The following is a 21770-nucleotide window of genomic DNA, read 5'->3' as shown; positions in this document are numbered from 1 at the left end:
CACGGCGCTCAGACCAAATATAATGCAGCATTGCAGCGTTGTGATTGGCTCAGGGGAGCCTGTCTGCCCAGGTGATTCCTGCTGCTGCCAGCCAGGACAGGAAGAGTAAGAGGACGAGGACGGACGAGAGGTGGCAGCCGGCCATTGAAGGTCAGTCCTTTTTTTTTTTAATGCATTACTTCCCCCTGCCAAATTACCCCCATCTGGTAGCAGCAGCTACTGCATCAAAGATAAGAGAAACTGAGAATATGACCCCCTACCCTCAATGTTACAACTCACGCCTGGGAAAAAACTTCACAGATCCTACAGGTCAATGTCCACATCCATAGTAGGGTCATAATTTGGGGCAATGGAGCTATTCACATTGGAGGGGAGGAACTAGCAGTCAACCTCGAAGCTGGGGAACCGGGTTTGAGTCTCGGCAGGTAGGCTCAGCATCCTGTGATTCTGGGCAAAAAACGTAATCTCCCTTGCCTAACAAAATGAATGTGTCCGTCTGTAACGCAACTGCTGCTCATGTAAAGCGCTCAGATACCTTCGGGTCGGGTTCAAGCAATATAAAACTCCAACAACGAAATAAATATAAACTATAGGCTTTTATGTGGAAATGCAGACAGAGTTCAATCTACTTCCTAGGCATTTCTGTAAAATCAGAGAGGCAACAACGGTGTGCCCGCATTTTCCATTGGTCAAACTTGATAGCTCTGCCACAATCACCATTCCTGAAGTACTTGCTCACAAGTTGCACCTATAAAACAGCAGTCTCACACTATACAAAACAATCACTGACAATTTGTTCTCTCATTCCATATAGCAAAAGACCTAACTGGAAGTTGCAGAGACTTCACCATGACTATTCAGACGAAAACTGGAACGAAACATTAATGAACCATGACTAACACCTTGGAGAAACACGCCTTAAATTCAGATATTTCAAGGTACTGCACAGGTGGCACTGGACTCCAAATAAACTGGGCTGTCCTGAGTTTCTGGAGATGTCTATCACCAGACAGTGACATTGCTCACATTTTGAGGGAATACCCCACTTACCACTCTTTCTGGACAGAGACATGGGATAGATTAGCGAAAGAGAGGTAGTGATAACTGACCCACTCACGGTTCTGCAATGTTTCTTCACAATACTACTTATTACCCGGGGACAGTGCTTAGTTTGTAAAAAAAAAATATATATAGGTGCCAGGGCTCTATTTAGGAGGCCACTTTCAGCTTGCACCACACATTGCCCCTACTATGCTGCCAATAACACAACTACTAACCATCACACACCTACAAGGGTGACAAGTAAGACTATTTAAGGCCCCCAAAGCTATACGAATGGCTTGGGCGACAGGTATTATTAAAGTATATTGAAATAATAATAAACTGTTGTGCTCATCTCCAAATTAGCCAGAGAGCGCCCCCTTATGGCAGACTGTCACAAGCAGAGGTGTTGACAATTAAGTGCTGGTACCGAGGACTGGAAACCACCGGCTCAAATTAAGCACTGCCCAGAAATAGATGGTTTGCAACTGTACCGGCCAGCAAACTTTGCATACTATGTCTCTGGAGGACGAATAAATCCCTCAGTTGAGATGTGGCTTCCAGAAATGGACCACGTCCTGGAATACGAATAGAGATGTTATCATCTGAATGACTAGCTCGACATGTTCAAGACTGTTTGGGGTACCATTCTAACAGAAAGCACTGACTCATGACTGGGTGCACCTCACTATATCCATTAATAACTGCGAACCAACTACCGAGATGCACCGCCATATTGACCCCACCAGGTGCCCACCTTTTCACCCCCGCCTCAAATCTACAGGATCCCTGAAGGAAGACCCAGTACTCTAAGCCCATCAACCCCCGCCTCGAATCAGTAAGAGGATATAATGGAAAACCCCAAAAGGGAGAGACCATTCCCTGCAGGATCCATCACCAATGAGATTACTTCCCTCCACCCACCCCCCTCTCCATCCGTATGCCCGCACCATCCCATAAGTGAAATACTGTACGTTTAATTCTCAGGTCCTTCCGCATTAGCACTTTTTAATCTGCACAAGAACTGGCTACCTTCAAATAATGACAGAACAATATTGACTGTTTTGTTGGTATATTGTACGTTTCTTTAATCTTTCTTTATTATTTTATTGTAAGGCTTTATTCATAATGTAGTGTGAACACGGACATCTGCAATGTAACAATGGTATGCTGTATACGTCTTCTACTTATCTTGTAATAAAACTTGATTAATAAAAAAAGAATCTTTAAAATATGTCGGTGTCATGAAAACCACAAGATGGCACTATTCGTCTATGAGAAGAAAGGCCAATTTATGTGCTCAAAAAAGACAAAATAATATAACATTATATTTTTGAACTGTGATTAAGTTTGAAACCCAAAATTAATTTTTAACAAACACATTACATGCCTCTACGTGTAGATGAAGTCCGACTTCATGAACTAATGATCCAATTCGCAAACATACTGCTGTCACTTACTGTTGGGACGGGAATGTCCCCTGCATGATGTACAGGCATGCCATGCCCCCTGCCCTGCATGGCCGAACTGTATATACCCGTGATCCTGGTTTTTGATTTTTGGACATGCAACACACTGAGCTAAAATGTGGGCACCGACTTAGGCCCGGTATTTGACAATGATTGGTTCTGGACCTTGTGCTGAACCGAGATGGGTACAACAATGACGTCGTAGCTGCGACCCCTGGCTTGCCCCTTGCGACCCCAGCCACTGCCATTGCGCCCCTGTCCTTGGAGGTGGCAAAAATCAGTGCCAGGAACACAGTGGCAGCTCGTCCTTCTGGATGTCGGTTGGGTGCCACTCTTGTTTTCAATCGAATTTCTTTATTACACTATTGGTGAATAATGTTTCATTATTCACTATAAGTGTAATGAACAAATTAAATACTAGTAGCTGGATATGACCTTCCCTGGCAGCTGTGGTAAGTAAAAAAAAAAGGCTTTGAAATATATGTTATGTTGGGGACATGCTTGTAGGTGAGTGTATGTTAACATGAGTGTGTAAGTGTGAATCTGTGTATATGTGTAAGCAAGTGTGTGAGTGAAAGTGAAGGATTAAAGGTGTGTCATGTCACGTCTGCTACCCCTGGCATTGTGGTGAATTGACGGTCATGCTAACACCAAGCGCAGGTTCTTGAATTCGGCAAGAACATGTGATATAGGAGCATAGTTAAGTCGCAGCCCTTGTCCTCTTGCCAAGTAGCCTCGAGCTGGGGCTCACAACCGGACAATAGCGGGCACTGACAAAGGTGGATAGTGATCGGCTTCTGCTGACCATGGCTGCAACGTTTGTGTTATTTTTCACACTGATCATACTAACCGTGACAATTTTATAGTCATGGGGAATCCCCCCCCCCACACCTCATCAAGGGTATAAATAAGGCAGAAACATGTTGACCACATTTTCACTGTAGGGTTGAATCTCTTCCCCCATTTCGGTTGTAATTCTATCACTGGGGACACAAATGTTATGTTATGTTAACTGTATTTGTATAGCGCATTATTGCCCTGAGGCGTCTAAACACTAATATATCAACTGCGAGTGTCAGCCAAGGGCAGTCATAGGAGTTACCAGGATTTGAATAACCAGGTCTTTACAACCTTCCCGAAAGAAAGGAAACTAGATTCATTTTTTATGCAGAGATGAAGTCCATTCCATACTTTGGATGCTTCAAGCACAATGCTCTTTCCGCCCCATCATACTTTTTTTAAATCTAGGCTGTACTAATAGTTTAGCAGTGGCTGAACGAAGCTGAACATGCTGTTTAAAATTATGATTCAAGAAGTCAGGACCAAGATTATGAACTGCCTTATAGGTTAAACATAACACCTTAAAGGTTATTCTTTGCTTAACATGAAGTCAGTGCACATCTTTCAGGTTTTGGGCAACTGAACAGAATTTGGGGATTTTCAGTAAAAGCCCAGCCGCAGCGTTTTGCAGGACCTGAAGTTTGTTTAAGTGATACTTATGGGTGGTCAGAAGGAGACTGTTGCAATAATCTATTTTAGACACGATTAGCGAGGTAACTAAAGTTTATTGTAGGTTGCCAGGTATGAAAGGCAGAAGTTTTAAAATTATTATAAGGGTGTTAAATGTAGAAGAAGTAAGTTTATTTACATGATCTGTAAAATCAAGTTTGGTATCAATAATCACTCCCAGGTATCGCACCTTTTCCACTGGGTGGGGAATTGGGCCCATAGTGGTTGACCAGGCTGACTGACCCCAAAAATGTAATTTTGTTTGTTCCGAGTTCATTTTGAGGCAATTTGTATCCATCCAATCGTGGGCACCTATCATACAGTCAGAAATCTGTTTCCAGTGTTATCATTTTTCCCTATGGAGACAACAATTTGGGTATAGGATGTGAGTGAAAATCCGAAATTTCTTATCAGATCTGCTAAAGGGGAAACATAAATGTTAAAAAGAGTAGGGCTCAGCGAGGATCCCTGTGGGACACCACATGGCAGGGAGAATCAACCAATAAATCGACTTTTGGCTGGCTTTACTTCCCTTTTTTTAATGATATAAAAGGGAGGGTTGTTATCGATATTGCCAGTTTATGTTTTCCATTATAGACCCTTTTTAGAGTGAAGCTCTTAATTGAAATACATGGATCGTATTTCCCGGATCTGGCAAAATGTAATTAAAAAACAGGAGATAGAGGCGAGTTCCTTTAAATAGTCTATGCATTATATTCTTAGGATTTCAGTTTTAAGAGTCATGTAATGAAAGTACTATTTCCTTCTGACAGAATTCAAACATTTGGTCTTTTGTTTGGGGTTTTGGCGATTGATAGCAGGAGACAACTACACTTTGTGTTTCCATTTATACTATTAGGTATGTTATTTTCCTAATTTTATTTGTAATTTTAGACTATAGTTAGTCGTATCAATGATCATGTGATATATGCACGTTTTAGAGACAAACTTTATACCGCCGCTAGAATAAAGATATTAGTATTGTGTATGGGATACATGCTGCGAAATATATGGTGTAAATACCGACTATGTATTTAGGGTCTTATTTCAATGTTTTTTATTCATTCCGATAAAATTGGAAACATTTGTTTTTCCTGAAGAAGGTGAAGTGTTACCGAAACGCCGTGTCGACAGTTTTCTCTGAACCATTGAAGAATTGGTTTATGAATTTTTATTGTTTATTGAATTTGTTCTTTGTATATGTATACTTATATATTACTCAATTTATGTCTCTATGAGATTGTCATATGTTTGAAAATACAAGATAAAGATTTTAAACAAAAGATTTTTTAATAAAAACATGTTTTTATAATAACATTACATAGTTGGATACACTTTTTTTGAAAATAACATTGTTGTTTTGTCTAAAGCTGTGCAGCAGCCATAAATGTGGTTATTTTGTCTCCTGTTCAAATGAGGTATTTTGTATTTACTGTTCCAATGGTGGCTGGAGGATCCCATACAAGGTAACTAAAACACATGATCTGCCTAGATTGTACCAGTTTAAAACGAGTGTTTTACTTTCGTATCAAGCAGAAAAGGGAATTTGTTTGTTTGAAGACGATCCACACCATCATTCAATACACAGTTCAGGTCTCAGGCCAGAAGGACCTCAGGGCCGCACTCACCACAGACCCAAAGAAGTCTGCATCATCCACACTGGTAGCACACACATTCTCTAAACACAACCCCTGGCACCCAAGACAATTACATATCTCCCCTCAGGATCCAGTTGAACTCCCTTGGCCACAAAGGGGGCTTCATGTCTCATCCAAATCAGGGCCCCCGTAGCATAACTGGAATAAGAGGTTCTGAAGTCCTGTCCCACCAAGTGTCCTGTCCCACCAAGTGTGTGATGCTATCCCTCCACGTGTGCATCTCCTACAAGAACGCCACAGAACCCTCATAAGGCCTGAGATAGGAGTGAAATTCAATGTCTCTTTATGGGTTGGCCCAGTCCCAGCACATTCCAAGTTAAAAACTTCCAGGTAGTAGCCATAGACTCTGTAGAGCGTGAATTCCCCCGTGCCACAGTGTACCTCTCGTTCTCTGCACCAGCCCCCTACAGTCATACATTGCGCCAAGCATGTGGTTCGAACACAGTACAGCCAATTCCTACTATTCACACAAACAGTATCACTCAACAGAAACACTTTGTTAATTTCCCACACCCATAGACAGTGAGTCCGAACAACTGCGACCGCAGACAGCTAGGCCAACCTTGCTGTCCCACCGCTCCAACTCGCCCTCAGAGGCCGAGGCCTCAACCTTATGTAACGCTTTGAGATGTGAGCCTTGCATCTCGCCAGGGTGACATGGCCAAAAGCACTCAAACCACCCACAACGAGACCGCAGCCCACTTGGGTCTCCCACCAACAATCAACATACCACCAACCTGCAATAATGTACATATATACTTTTGAAAACAAAATAACATCAAGCAAGTATCCCCCCCAACAGCATATTTCCACACACATCCGAATTACAGTTCCCGTCACCGAGTCAATCCGGACATACAACATATCTGCAAAGGAAAAACCATTATGTTACGTTACATGTTCAAAGCAAAACCAAAGGGGATGATGGGCGGAGTGTTGAACATTGCAAGCACTCTCCCCCAGTCAACTTATCTGGGTTTTATCCATCATCATTCTTTAGCTCACTCCGCCACCCCAGTTCAGACATGGCCATATGCAAATCAGTCTGACCCTGTGCCTCATGGGAACAGTCCAGCCCTAACTACCAAGCCATGTCTTCCCCGGACCGGAAACAAGCATCCTGGGACCGGTTTCTGGCTAATCAGCAATCATCAGACAGGCTAGCTTGAGTCCAGTGGCAAAGTGAGCAAGGGACCCACTGCTGGGCATACCCTGTTACATGTTCAGCCAAATTATCGGAGCTCTGCCAGTCCTCGCCTCTAAAGGGGTCACTCCAGCTCCTACTCCATGCCATCACTATGGTTGTCTCTGACCTCCCTGTGGGTCTGGAATGATTCACGGGTATCTGCTCGAGTCCTCCTAAGTTCTGTCAGGGCACACAAGGATTTTTCCAGTTTGGTGGATACCAGAACTCTGTCCAAAATCCACAGAATGCCTGCACAATCTCGTTAAGCTCCAGTTAGCGCCATTCCCACCTGCTCTGCTGTTTGATGAATATTTACATGGAATCCCGCTCTACATATCCAGCAAGTCATTAGCTTCCTATGGGTTAACAAAAAATAATTCCTTTCCCCTCATATTGTATCCTTAGTTTCACAGGAAACATAAGGCTGTAGTGGAAGTCATGTTCTCGTAGGAGTTTCCCGATTGCCATGAAGTCCCCGAGGAAGTCCTACAATCTCCAGGAGTCGTTTAGAAAGATCCTAATGTTTCTGCCCTTACACTGAGGGGCCCGTCGACCTTCACATGTTGCAAAATCGCATCCCTGTCAAGCGGGCAATAATGGTGCGAGGCGCTGCCCCTGGCTTAGGCACCGGTGCCAATGCAAAGTGGGCCCTTTCAATGGTGAAAAAATGTGAGAAACATCTAGACTTAAGGGCTGGTGTAAAGTGCAGTGGCCTAGAATACATTGTATGCTATGGAACACAGTGGCCAGCATAATTTAAGATGGATTAGTATTAGGGGTGGGTGGAATTTGTGTAGTCGCGCTACACAAAGCTCTGCAAAACGGTAAAAAAACTCAGCGAGCACGCAGAGTTCCGCAAACACGCGGAATTGGTTGTTACGCCCGTTCGTGATGCTTTTTTCCTGTTCGCGAACACTGTTTGCGCGCTCGGGGGGGGGGAATATCTCGTGAACATGCATTTTGAAAGAGCGAAGAAGCAAAAAATTCCTCGCAGATCGTGGAATTTTTGGCGATTTCGCATTCTCCACGGAACGCGAAATTACCCAAATTCCAGAACGGAATTGATCACCCAGGCCCAATTAGTATCCGGTTTCAATGTAAATGGCTGTGTCAATTTTATAGTGAAGCCATGTCTTTGTACAGTCGCTCTGCTCTTAAAAGAAAATTTGAACTCTGTACCTGCCTGGGGTACTCTGATTTGGTATGGGGGAGATGGAAGACAAATTCTATTTAATTAAGGAGCAGTATTATTACAAGCACCCTCCCCCTCCCCACAACACCACTCATCTTCTGGAACCTCTGGATCTGCTGGCTTAAGCACTGGCCAGATATGAAATTCTATGCCAGCTCTGAAAATGGGCCAAATAACTTGTTTCTGATAACAATTCTGGAAAATTATTTCTTGGATTTAAAGACCTTATAGGCACATAGTCTTACCTGTTAGTTTATATAAGTTGCATTGCTACAGTGACTTCTTTCCCAGAAAAAGGTGGAACCATCAAACGAGTCACACAAGCATTCAGCACTGTACCTCAGTTCAAACTTCAGAAACCATCAGCAAGGAATGTCTTCTCTACCAAACGGCCGCGGCAATTTTTGTCTTAACCAAGAGAGTGCATCAAGCTAATACTATCTATTCAATGGGATAAAATACACATTAGCTCCCTAACCTTTACATATACAATTGTATATATATTTACATACACACACATACATACAAGGGCTTGAGTCCCCTCACTTTATTCTTTAGTACGTTCAAGTAACAATCATATTTTACTTCCACTCACTTACCAATTTGGGCAATGGGCCAGCGCACTTCATTCATTGGCTGAATGCCCTGTGAGTAAGTACAATCTGCTTGATCACAAGTGCAAAGCGTTCACTCAAGTGCCAGGAGTGCTGTGCCTGGAGTGCTTGTTATTGCATATTGGATTTGTTTGCCAAAAATAAATAAAAATACTGTAAGCTGCCACGGCCAGAGGCATTGGATTTTGCCATTGCTTGGTTACAGTTATTTTAACGTAGTACACGGAAGAAGCAATTTATTGCAATTGTCTGCCTGGCACAATACAATTAATGACCTTTGTGCAATACACAAGAAGCAGATAAATATTAGTACTTTAGAGCTTGGTTAATTGTGGACACTTTGATGCATACAAGTCTCTTCGGCCTACCTTAGAATGACAAAGATTGGCACACTTTAACGTCAAACAAACTCAACGCCAGATGCTACAAATCCAACGGGGTATGGGAATTTACTAAGCCATGTTTAAATCTATATTAATGTTCCAACTAAAATTGCTCTCACGATATTCAGTACCTTCTGCTGATTAGATATCTATATTGTGTAAGTGAATAAGTTTTTATTAACTGTACAATTAATTAAAATCTTTACAGTAAAAAAGAAAGTACAAAGATCAATAATTCTAAAAAAAAAAACTTTCTTTCATGTTAAAAAAAAAAAAAAAGAGTAGAGGAGTGTACCTATGCTGATTAGGATAATGGTATATAAGGAGAGAGCAATATAGGTAGATATCTATATATGTTTTAATACAGCCAACAAGCCCCTACAGTATACACACACTGGGGTACAAGCCGAGATAGGCGTCAAGCATGAATTTCCAGCACTGTCACTGCAGCTGTAAAATGCACTACATTGTTCACCTCAACACTCCCTCTACAAGTACAGCAAAAGATGGCTGCCTGCGAGTTTTGGTTGCTGGGGAAACTTTAAATCTGGGGAGCAGCATTCATGATGTCACTTCTTTAGACTATGTGCCCACATCATGGCTCTATTACTATAAAATCCGTCTTTCTGAAGAGTAAGCTAAAATGTGAAAAATATGGGTTGGATAAAAGCTTGCAGGAATAGGTAGTTGAAGTTATACTTCATTGGGAAGAAAATAACACACAAACTCCAACAAGAAAATCAAAAGATTAGAATTCTTACCCAACGTCCAAGCGAAATAGTACTTTGGTCGAGCAGCCATGAGGGAAAGGTACAGGTAAATAACTCTCGTCGGTACTGAAGCTGTTGCTGTGAAATTGTCATCAGCGTTATATTCGACGGGCAATATCTGTGTCACGGTCATGTAGGTGAACAAAGAGAATCCACAGACGAAGAGCTTGTGTGCTACAGCTGCCTGTAAAGCAGAATACAAAAACACACGGTAAACTCATCGAACAGAAAAAGGATACTTGTCATTGTAAGGAATGTTTGCTACCTATTCTGAAAAGGGTGGAAATCAGAGCTCATTTTAAATGAAGAGGTGGGGGTATTCTATTCCCTATTTTTAAAACAGTGTGCAAGTTTGAGAAGAGTAAACATTTTCCAATGACTGCATAATGCTTAAAACAGTACCTTTTAAAACGTAAAGTATTTATAACTGACTTAAGAATATCTAGTTTTAAACACACTGTATATGTGAAACGAAATTAAGAAAGTTCAGTTCATGTCAACGCGTTTATACATGTTTAAAACAGTTCTTTACTGTCTAGTTGTGTAAATGAGTGCACAGAAAAGTAGAACTGTGGGTATCTGCATAAAGTAATGTGCAAAAACATATACTGAACCACAGAGATTCTGTTATTTGGGTCGACCCGTATTTTTCAGGTACATCTGGCGCCACAGTATTCCCCTGGGGGCCTTAGGATGCTGCTGGAATCTCACATAATGACACAAAACTGCACACAGGCTATAATGCACCTGGAAGACTTACTAAGGAGTTTATTTTTCAAAATTTACAGTTCACAAAAAGCACAAATAATCAAGGTGTGGCGCAATTCACATATGCAAATCACTGCACTTCATTATATACCGTATGTTTAGTCTGATGCCAATTCAGACAGATCAAAGAAAGTTGGTAGATCACATTGGGGTTAGCACTGTAGCTTTTGATAGCCCTGAAATACTGAGTCATTTTCTATTAGGGGCATAAAAATTACAGGCGTTTTTGCATTGCACTATACAGGTGGACTACTACAGAAGGAGCAAAAGAACTAGAAAACCTCCTACGGCTACAAGGGACTGGCCCAGATCCACATTTAAAACATAAATTTGACTGGAACAGTGCTCGCAGCCTGAGAGCGACATGCCCACACGGAATTTTATAATGTTGACGGGCTCAGGAAAAGGCTGGGGCCCCTAAGTTCTTCTTGATTCAAATTCTTGTTAGAGACAATGTTTCTGTCACACTCCCATAAGGCTACTTTAAGGCTCTGCAGTTTGGACACACGAGCACTTGTGACATGAACATTAGGTCTAACCCTGCGGCTCCCACCAGCGAGACAACGGATTCCTCTTACCTTAGTGTCTCAATTACTCATGTGACCGAGCTAGAGGTCTCCACCTTCAATCCCCTCAAGGTCCTTGCAACTGTATATGAGCGGTCTCTGCAGCATGAGTGCAGGTTAGCAAGGCCTAAAATAATGGTAATTCGCCTTAGTAATATGAGGACTCAACAGTATTTTTGATCTACAGTATTTTAAGAGCACCTGATTTAAAACAGGATTTTAGTGACAAAAGACTACAGTGCTTAGTAAGAGGTCCTGGATTTCTCTCAATAATGACAGAATTAAAAACACGACTGTGGAATCTCAATGTCTTTCAGCATTTAGTACAAGTCCATAAACTACATAATTTGTCAACACAAACAATCAATCTATCAATCAATCAGGGAGTTGTAAGCGTGCTACTCACCTGTGTGGGTCTCAAGACACTGAAGGGGAGGGGGTCTGCAGATCTGTTTAGCCGAAGAGCCAGGTCTTGAGGGTCTTCCTGGAGGTGTTCAGGGAGGGGGCGCCTCTGACACACACACACACACATGATGTCTGCCGGTAGCTAGTTCCAGGTCTTGGTTGCTATGTGAGAGGAGAATCTTCTGCCTGCTCTGGTTCTGCGGATGCGCGGGGTTTCGGCCAGTGCGAGGTTGGAAGATCGGAGGTTTCTTTTGTGTACGTGGAAGTTGATTCTGTTGTTGAGGTATTTGGGTCCGTTTGTGTGTAGGCATTTGTAGGAGTGAGTGAGGATTTTGAAAGTGACTCTTTTCTCCACGGGTAGCCAGTGGAGACATCGTAGATGTTGGCTGATGTGTTCGTGTCGGGGATGCAGAGGACGAGTCTGGTGGCGGTGTTCTGTATTGACTGGAGTTTGTGGAGTAGGGACTTGCTGATGCCAGCATTAAGTGCCTTGCCTGTCTAGACCCTTGTAAAGCGCTCTGATACCCAGCCAGTGCTATATAAAACCTTTTAAATAAATTAATGAGTGTGTTTCCATAGTCCAGTCTGCTGGAGATAAGTGCGTGGGTGACTGTCTTCCTTGACTCAGGGGGGATCCACTTAAACGTCTTGCGGAGAGTGTTGAAGCAGCTGGAGGTCACGGCGTTGACCTGTCGGTTCATGGTGAGTGATGAGTCGAGTACGATACAGAGGTTCTTGGCATGGTCTGAGGGTGTAGGTGGGCTTCCGAGGGTGGTCGGCCACCAGGTGCTGTCCCATGCAGAAGGGTTGGTACTGAGGACGAGGACTTCGGTCTTCTCCGCGTTGAGCTTCCCATGCAGAAGGGGTGGTACTGATGACGAGGACTTCTGTCTTCTCGGCGTTGAGCTTCAGACAGCTGTTGGTCATCCAGACTTTGACGTCTTGCATTCCTTTCTGGAAGTTGTGTTTGGCAGTGTTGGGGTCTTTGGTGAGGGAGAGGATGAGCTGGGTGTCATTGGCGTAGGATACTATGTTGAGGCCATGTTGTCGGACGATGGGTGCAAGGGGGGCCATATAGATGTGGAAGAGGGTGGGGCTCAGTGATGAACCCTGTGGGACTGTGCAGGTGATTTTCATGGGGTCAGAGAGGAAGGGTGGGTGTCTGATCAGTTGGCTTCTTCCGGTGAGGAATGATTGGATCCAGTCCAGGGCTGTTACTTGTATGCCTGTGTCGTGTAGTCTGGCGACTAGTGTGCGGTGGGAGACTGTGTCAAAGGCCGCTGATATGTTGAGTAGGATGAGGGCTGCGGAGTGGCCTTGGTCCAGGAGGGTGCGGATGTCGTCTGTGGCAGCGAGTAGGGCGGTCTCTGGGCTGTGGTTGCTTCGGAATCCGGATTGGGACAGGTCAAGGACGGCGTTCTCTTCAATGAATCGTGTCAGTTTCCTGTTGACTGACTTCTCTGCAACTTTGGCTGCGAAGGGGAGGAGCGAGATGGGCCGATAGTTCTTGAGGTCTGTGGGGTCAGCTGTGGGCTTCTTGAGCAGGGGCCTGACTTCTGCGCGCTTCCAGTCGTCTGGGAAGGTGCCTGTATTGAAGGTGGTGTTTATGGTGCGTTGTAGTTCGGGTGCAATGGCGGTCGCAGCTCTGTGGTAGATGTGAGGAGGGCAAGGGTCGGTGGGGGCCCCCCGAGTGGATGCTTTTTATGGTCGAGGCGGTGTCTTCTGCCGTGATCGGTGTCCAGTTGGAGATGGTGGGCTGGCTGGTGTTTCTGGGGGCCGTCTGTGGCACCTGGTGGATGGTCAATGAAGTTGTCGTAGAGTTTTTTGATCTTGAGGTGGAAATAGGTTCCAAGCTTGGCGCAAAGGTCTTCGGATGGGGTGATGTCTGTGGCTTCGCTGCGTGGGCTGGTGAATTCTTGAATGACACTGAGAAGTTCCTTGGAGTTGGCCAGGATTTTTTTGTGGATGAAGTTCCTCTTGGTGGCTCTGATCTGGTTGTGGTATGCCGTCATGGCGCCCTTGTAGGTGGTGTGTTTTTTGGTTGTCTTGGTGTTTCTCCAGTTCTTCTCCGGGCGTCTGCAGGTGCGGCTAGCTTCTTGGAGAGCGGTGGTGAACCAGGCGGCTTTCCTGGGGCGTTGTCTGTCGGGGTTGTGTAGCGGGGCGAGCTCGTCTGCGCAGTTGGAGATCCAGGTGTGGAGTTCTCTGGCTGCGTCGTTTGAGTCGGGTGCCCAGGTGTGGTTGTCTCGGGTGAGGGTGGAAGTTGCTCGTCAGTAACCTTGCTCCAGTTCCTTTGTGGTGGGCGTGGGGCTGGTTTGGGTGCCTTAGGTTTGTTGATGGCGAAGTGTACGCAGTGGTGGTTGGTCCATGGCGATTAGGTTGTGTGGCTGAATTGGATGCTGTTTCCAGCCGCAAAGATGGGGTCGACGGTGTGTCCTGCTCTGTGGATCGATGTGTTGACGAATTGTTTAAATCCGATGCTGGTGAGGTTGTCACGAAGGATAGGGGAGTTGGCGTCGCTGGGGTTGTCGAGGTGGAAGTTCAGGTCTCCAATCAGTATGTAGTTTGTTGAGGCGATGGCGTGAGGTGCGATGAAGTCAGTGATGGTGGTGGCGGTAGGGTCTGTAGATGAGGGTTCCTCAGAGTGTGACTTTGGGGTGGTCTGGATCTTGAAGTGCAGGTATTCGGCAGAAGGGAAGGTTTCGCTTGAGGTGGGGAGGCGGAGTGTGCTCTTGTAGGCGATGGTGAGGCCCCCTCCTGGGCGGTTGGGTGGTCTTTCCTCTGGATCCTATATCCATCTGGTATGGTGGTGCTGATGTCGGGGGCGAAGGATGCGTTGGTCTAGGTCTCTGTGAAGAAGGCGATGTTGAGCGAGAGAGAGTTGAGCAGGTTCCAGATTTCCATGGTGTGTGTGTTATGCACAACATACATTGATATAAAAGCCACCTCACCCTTTAACAGTTTTTGTGATTTCTGGCATGTTATGTTATTTTGTTTAGACTGCATGCCATTTTCTAGACAATGGTGGGAGATGCTTTATAGCACTATTTTGGCACAATAAGAGAGCACAGAAAATGAATCCACCTCCTTTGAAGATGTCTAAGTAACTTGCAGGCCACATGCTCATATTTGGCAGGACAGACTCAGCGTTGCAACCAGCACTGATACGGACATCCTGGTGATCAGCCATTCACCTATCATCTAGAGAGATCACCAACTTATGTCCTTCATCTTGAACCTGGTCAACAATCACACAACTAGAAATAACAAAAAAACGATAAGGCCACTTACAGCCAATGAAGTAAGATACCCCTCACTATTTTAAAATGTCAGCTAGGCTACTCATTACCGTTCTTCCATATCCCAGAAATATAACCCCACCTCCTTTATCTCCTGAAAACATTAAACCAATTAATATCCCTCAAAACAAGTCAGGCTTGCAACTACAACAGATTAACACAGGTTACTATTAATATGTAAATACATTAAAGACAGAATAGAAAAACTCAGAATGCCATTGAATAAAATAAACTGCAACAACAAGCACCACTTCGAACTATCATAAATATAAAAAGTTACAATCAAGAAAGCAAAAAGGGTCCACTAGTATCCTAAGATATCAAAAGCAACATACAGACTCCAAGAACTTGACAAGGCCATCTTAGAATTCAGCAATCTTGTATGTACCATAGCCAGAATTCCTCACTCTCATCTTTGCAACGCCCTTTCAGACCACCTCAATTTAACATCCAAGACCCTGGAACAGTTTATCAAGAGGAAATCAGCCAATAGACTCCCTCCTCTTCTAGTACCTCCCACTATGTACAACTTGGGCTGACGTCAGATCCTTACCTCCTTCAAGCAAATCTCGCCCATCAAATTCAAGAAACTGCTCAAGGCCAGTAGTTAGAATAACTACCTGCATAATCTTCCCAATTTAGGAAATTAAAGCACAACATGCCCTCTACAGCCACGCTTACCAGAACCACTGTCAACAACTCCCTATCCCTCAGACAGCTTTCCCAACAACCTGCTACATTAGACCTATGATCAGACCTATCATGAAGATGGAAAACCCTGATCCAACAGACATAACCAGCTACTGATTAATTGTCAATGGTCCACTCCTCGGTAAACTTGATGAAAGGTTTAATGTTTAAATGATACTCCCTTATCCATTTTTAAAACTTTCTAAACATCCCTTTTGCTTGTTGAATTGTTTTGGGGCACCATCTAAATTCAGGAATTCTGAGATGGAGTTTGTGTAAGGTTTACATCTCAACCATGCACCGGTGATGAAGTATCTCAGACGATGTATAAGACTGGATCATACAAATATTTAAAAGAAGCGAAGATACCCCTGTGTCACCCACATGACATCAATTTCAAATCCAACATATTTCGAATGATGACTATGCAGCAGGAACACCTCTGGAGGAAAGGGAGAACTAAACTACTACTTCTCTTCATTACTTCTAAGATGTCTATATCCACCTAAGCTGCTTATAAAATTCCATGGCACTTAAGAATTGTGGAGTCATAACTATTTAATCTTTGTCAACTAGACAGAGTTTCATCTCATGTTCGAGGAGTGCTGTCTACTGAGACGTGTACAGAAGTCAAACTGCAGTTCATAGAAGAGGTGTCAGTGTTCTACATGTTTCTCTATTTGCAGTTTCACCATTTATGCTAGAAGATCTCTTGGGAAAGAGAGAGGCTAGTTATTGGCTTAAAAGTTGTCAAGGTTCCTGGATTCAAAATGGATAGCATTGGATTGATTAGGGCATCTTTCACTAAATTGTCTTCTTTTAGGGAGTCATTTAAAATATTAATGGAGCTAGTTGGATAGCAAATTGTCTACGGGTCCCCCTGGGGACAGGGTCCAGGGAGAACCAGCTTCCTTACAACTGTTAGTCTGTCTCAGAACTCATTAAGCAGACAAGTTTGGAAGAGCATCACTTTCTGCTTCTATTTGCTTTATAGGCAATGGGGATTCTTGAGGGAGGATCACAAATGTTGACGTATTTGAGGTGAGTGGTCATATATATATATATATATATATCTGTTATTTTTTAACTTTGCTCTTTCTCCATGGCACAATTTCGTAATGAAAACGAGGGACTTATTTCAATGTAATTAGTTCTTTCACTGTCACACTAATTAAGAAACTGCCATAACAGGCAGAATAGACATATGGGTATGGATGGTACGGTTAAAGAAAACACTAGATCTCAAAGAAAGCAAGTTGTTTGTGCCCCCTCAAATGAACAAAATATAGGAGTAAACGTATAGAATACAGAGTGCATTGTACAAAAGACTAATAATATTGTTTTCCTTTGTCTTGAAATTGACAAACAGCATTTTTCAAGCATTTGTTTCATCTACCAAACCCAAATACAAGGATGCGAATTATGTCAGAAGATTGAGCAATGGGCAAAACAAACCAACCTATTATTTTTATTTTAATGAACTCTTTCTTACTCTATTACGAATGGCTCCTCTAAGGAGGAGGAGAGACTCTCATGCCTAGCTCACGGATGCCTTGTGACAACTAGGTAGCTCCTCCGGACTAACATCAATCTGTGAGTAAGGATTTATATGTAATTAGAATGGACACCCACACAGTTAAATAACAAAGTGGTCCTAGTGTACTTTCCCAGGGAGCATGGCGTAAAATAATTCAAGGCTAGAGAACGGCAACAATGTTAAAAATCTCAAGAGGAGATCCATAGGTGCAACTCGGAAAGGTAAAATGATGTTCCAGGGAGAGTTTTCCCTAATAAACACTGAACCAGTATTACTTGGGGACAAAAACAGTAATCAGCTCCTCATTATCAATGTGAATCTTTTGCCTTCATTAATAGGGAGCAGAATTCAATAACAGTCTCTGCTCAACAACTTGGAAGAAATTCTGGAAATCAATGCTAGATGTCCAACAATATTTGACAGGCGCCTTTAATCGGAATTTGTTATACCAACTTAATCAGCAATCGTCCTACGAAAATCAGCCTGATGACTTATTTACTATTTCACACTGTCGACAACCAACGCTAGGAGGGGCAATGAACTGAGAGGTAAACTCTTACTCAATTGCATAGTATAGATTACAAATGCTCAAGTGGGATGTTAGAGAATTATCAGCTGGCACAATTAGCTTTCAGTTCTGGAGTTCGGAAATCAACAAATTACTATACCTTTAGCCTTTATTCCCACATCCATCCGTGCAAAAGTTATAAGATTGTACACAGAAATGAAAGTGACCACAGCATTTAGGTAATCACAATAGCTTTTATCCATTTTCAGATTCCTCTAAGAAATAAATCAATTGAAGGCAATCTAACATCTGTACACAACAGGATTATACGATTGAAACGTAACTCAAAATTATCACAGTTGTGGGAATAAAAATGTATAATTAAAATGCTGGAATGCCACGATAATATTGATTTGATACTGTTGATTAGATCCATGACTGGGAATTTTTTCCAGACAATGTTTTGAGCTTTTTATCTGCAAAACATGGCGATAACCATCCATCCAACAAGAACAATATGGATAATTTGGCTCAGAGAATCATAACGTGAAGCAATTGCATCAGAAGATGCTGCAACAATTATTAAGTAATCCTCGTTCATCAATAAGTGACTCAGAATAAAAAAAGAAAAACAAAATTACAATCAAGTATTAAAGGAAATAAAATACAATCAGCACGAAATTGCATGCTGAATCTTCTTGATACTATTAAATAAAATCTACACAGAAGATTTTGGTTTCTGGTCAGAACAGGAACAAATGTTTACAGGCCTTCAAATGATTACATCATTCTCTTTGAGAAATGGGAAATATATATTACAATTCTCTATAAAGGTAACTGTACACAATTATCTGATAGATACTAATGTCTCAATTCATCCTTACGCATAACACAAGATGAAATCCCTTCATTGATAGCGAAAAGCCAATCTTCTCAGGCTTCCGGACCTAACGGCCTATCCATCAATATCATAAAACATGACGCTAGTCTCTAGAGTACCTTTTAATATCACTTATTCACTAAAATATTGTACTCGGGCATGATACTGCCATCTTGGAAAGGTACATTATTTACCCGATATTTTAAAAGAGAGAAAAATGACCAAAAATATTATAGGCCCGTAGCTCTTTTGGACAGCAACGATAATATCTTCGTAAAATATTACACCATTAGTTGACTGGGTAAGCGTTTAGAGATTAATACGCTTCCACCAGGCAGGTTTTTGGCCTGGTTGCTCTACTATTGATAACATTGCTGCCTTGCCACTGCTACCCAACCATGCCACCGACAGGCACCTTTCATTGTTTGTCGGCAACATCAATTATAGTGCGGCATTTAACAAAGTGAATATGGTTGAAGCTGCAGAATTAGTGTATCAACCACTCACTGCTTTACTTCATCAGGTCTTCCATTAGGAAACATGGCTACGAGATAAACTGTAAAATGGAAACTTCCTCTCAATGAAAATCCTCATGCAGAATGAATTAAAACAAGGCTGCCTATTGTCTCAGTTCCTGTTTTCCTCTACATTTTCAACATACATGTTTAATTGGACCACACAGACAGTATCAGCCTGATTCATGAAGAAAAGAAACGGCGACTCTCAAATAGCGATTCGCAAATGGAAAGGCGCAGATCGGAATTCATCATAGATAGCGAGTAATCAAAGCGATTCGCACACGGGCGCTAAAATCGATAGCGAGAAAATGAAATCGCCGAAAAAGTCGCAAAAACCCAGATATTCCGTCTCTATTTAGCGCCACGCAAATCCACATTAGCGACATCTCGCCAGTAGCGAGAACTCACCAACGGGAAGTCGCTTTACGAGCGCCGTGATGACGTCGCAACCAGGAAGCAGGCAGTTGCCACACCCATTGTGAACTGCGAGGCCGACCGCGAGTCTGCAGCGAAACAGAGAGCTCCTACCGGGACACCTCCAAAGTAGCGCTAGTCACCCTTCAGCGACAGTAGCAATGACAGAGGAGACTGCACCAGGGCCCAGTGACACCGGGCGCAAGAGAAAGCTCAAGTTTACCGAGCCGGAGTTGGAGCACCTCATCGAGGGAGTGGTTGAAAACCACGCAAAACTATTCGGAAAGGACTCCCGGAGGGTGCCAGAGATGGAGAGACGTCGCATCTGGCTAGCAATTTCTGCCAAAGTGAACGCTGTGGGCGTGACACACAGGTCACTGGACGAATTAAAGAAGAGGTGGTACGACCTCCGAGGTCGTGCCAAGGAAAGGGTGGCAGAGAGGCTGGGCGAGACATCTGGTACTGGGGGCGGAGACCCTACTGTCCCTCCCAATACCCCCATGGAGGACCGCGTGGAGGACACCCTCGAGACAGAGGCATGCATAGGTGTCACCAACCTGGACTCATCCCGACCCAGCCAAGACAGCCAAGGTAAGTGGCATGCGACTGCGACCCTGTCCCCTACCAATGGCCATGGCCCTATAGCCTCCCATATGCATTCCAAGTCATACAAACAATGCACATGAGATCATGGCCACAAGCAATGTCGGACATGTAGACTGCCCATAATGTAAAAGAACCCCAAAGCAGCCACACGTAACCCAAAATAAGCTATCGCTAAGCTGTACGTGTGACAGATACATGGCATTAATGTAAGTCCAATTCCCCTCACAGGTGGCGGCGACTACAGCAGCGACAGCGACATGCTGCGGATCGATGAGTCAGAAGAGGATGCGGAGGAGGTGCCAACACCAACACCTCCTGCACCATCAGGCGTAGCCCCACACACCGCAGCCAGGCCAACACCAACAGGTCCAGCACCATCATTGGCAGCACCAATCCCTGCAGCCAGGGCCAGACCAACAGCGCCAGCACCATCCGGCGCTGCACCTAACCCTGCAGCCAGGGCGAGACAAACAGCGCCAGCACCATCCGGCGCAGCACCTAACCCTGCAGGCAGGGCCAGACAAACAGCGCCAGCACCATCCGGCGCAGCACCTAACCCTGCAGGCAGGGCCAGACCAACAGCTTCAGCACCATCAGGTGCTGCACCTTTGCCAAGCACAACTCCACCACCCGTGGCACCATCTACTCCTGGTGCATCAACTGCGGTGACTGTGCACACACCCACTGTGGACAGCCAGCAGAGCAGCCATGTCAGGGCTTCCCACCATGACACATCACACAGCGGCAGGAGGGGGATGGCTGTGCGCATGCCAGGCATGAGCACTGAGCGCCGGATGCTACGCATTCACCAACAGCAGGCACGACGGCAAGGGGCCATCCAGCTGCAACTACATAAAATTGCCCGCAATGTGGCCAATGTGGGTGGTAGGATTGAGCGCATGGCGGCAGCCATGGAGGCCAACACTGCTGCAGTTATATCGCAGCGCAACTCCGCCCGCCGACGCCACCGGCAGCTCCTAACGCGCCTGACAGCCTACACCCGCTCGAACTACATAATGGGGAATGCCACCTCCCAGCTATCACGACGGTGCCTGGCGCAGCAGCAGCAGCTGATACAATGTGTCGAGGATATTGGACGGGTGCTGGAGCAGGTCACCACTGCCGTACTGGCACTCCATCCTACTGGTGAAGGCAATGTGGGGAGGGACGACACCAGTGAGTGCGCCTCCAGTGTCAGCAGCTTGTCTGCCTCAATGGTTGGCGTGTTACGCCGCAGCACCAGGCCCACTGCAGGGACACGTGCCGTCCCAGAGGAAGAGCCAGAGCGTCGTTTGGGGGCTGCGCGGCGGAGGCGCAATTGAGTTACTTGCAAGTTGCCTAGTTAATGCTGATGATACAAGCATGTCCAGTGGCTAGTTAGGAGCAGTATGGCGCAATACTGCTGCAAAATTATGAATGTAGACTTTACGTTATTATTGTGGATTTAACAATAATATTTATTCATGCAACATACATGGGCCTCCTGTCATTTTTTACATTGCCATGCAGGAGTGAATGTTGGGTGTGTGGATTGTGGCCTTCAGAAACTGTTCATAGTGATGTGGTTGCGCCGTCTGTGTCCTTCAGCAGGGTTCTCCCCGCGTGCATGCCGCACATGTGCTGGCGGACGGTCGTCCCCTTCAGACTCACTGCCAGAGATCTCGACTGGTATCCGGCGCTTGGTTGCAATGTTGTGTAACATTGCGCAGACAGCCACAATGCGGCAGCACACATCAGGACTGTAGTACATGGCCCCACCT

At 44.4% G+C, this 21770-nt stretch overlaps 1 protein-coding gene across 1 annotated transcript in view; it reads right to left on the bottom strand.

The window, feature by feature from the left end:
* MBOAT2 (membrane bound glycerophospholipid O-acyltransferase 2) overlaps positions 1-21770 on the bottom strand; it is a 907083-nt gene that overhangs the window by 57034 nt on the left and 828279 nt on the right. The window contains exon 8 of the mRNA XM_078647832.1: positions 9814-10006. Coding sequence (XP_078503958.1) covers positions 9814-10006 — 193 coding nt within the window. The remainder of the gene's footprint in view (positions 1-9813; positions 10007-21770) is intronic.

Source organism: Lissotriton helveticus, chromosome 6 (assembly GCF_964261635.1).
Source record: "Lissotriton helveticus chromosome 6, aLisHel1.1, whole genome shotgun sequence".
NCBI lineage: Eukaryota > Metazoa > Chordata > Amphibia > Caudata > Salamandridae > Lissotriton > Lissotriton helveticus.
The sequence above is the reverse complement of the archived record's forward strand: the minus strand, read 5'-3'. Positions and strand labels throughout refer to the sequence as shown.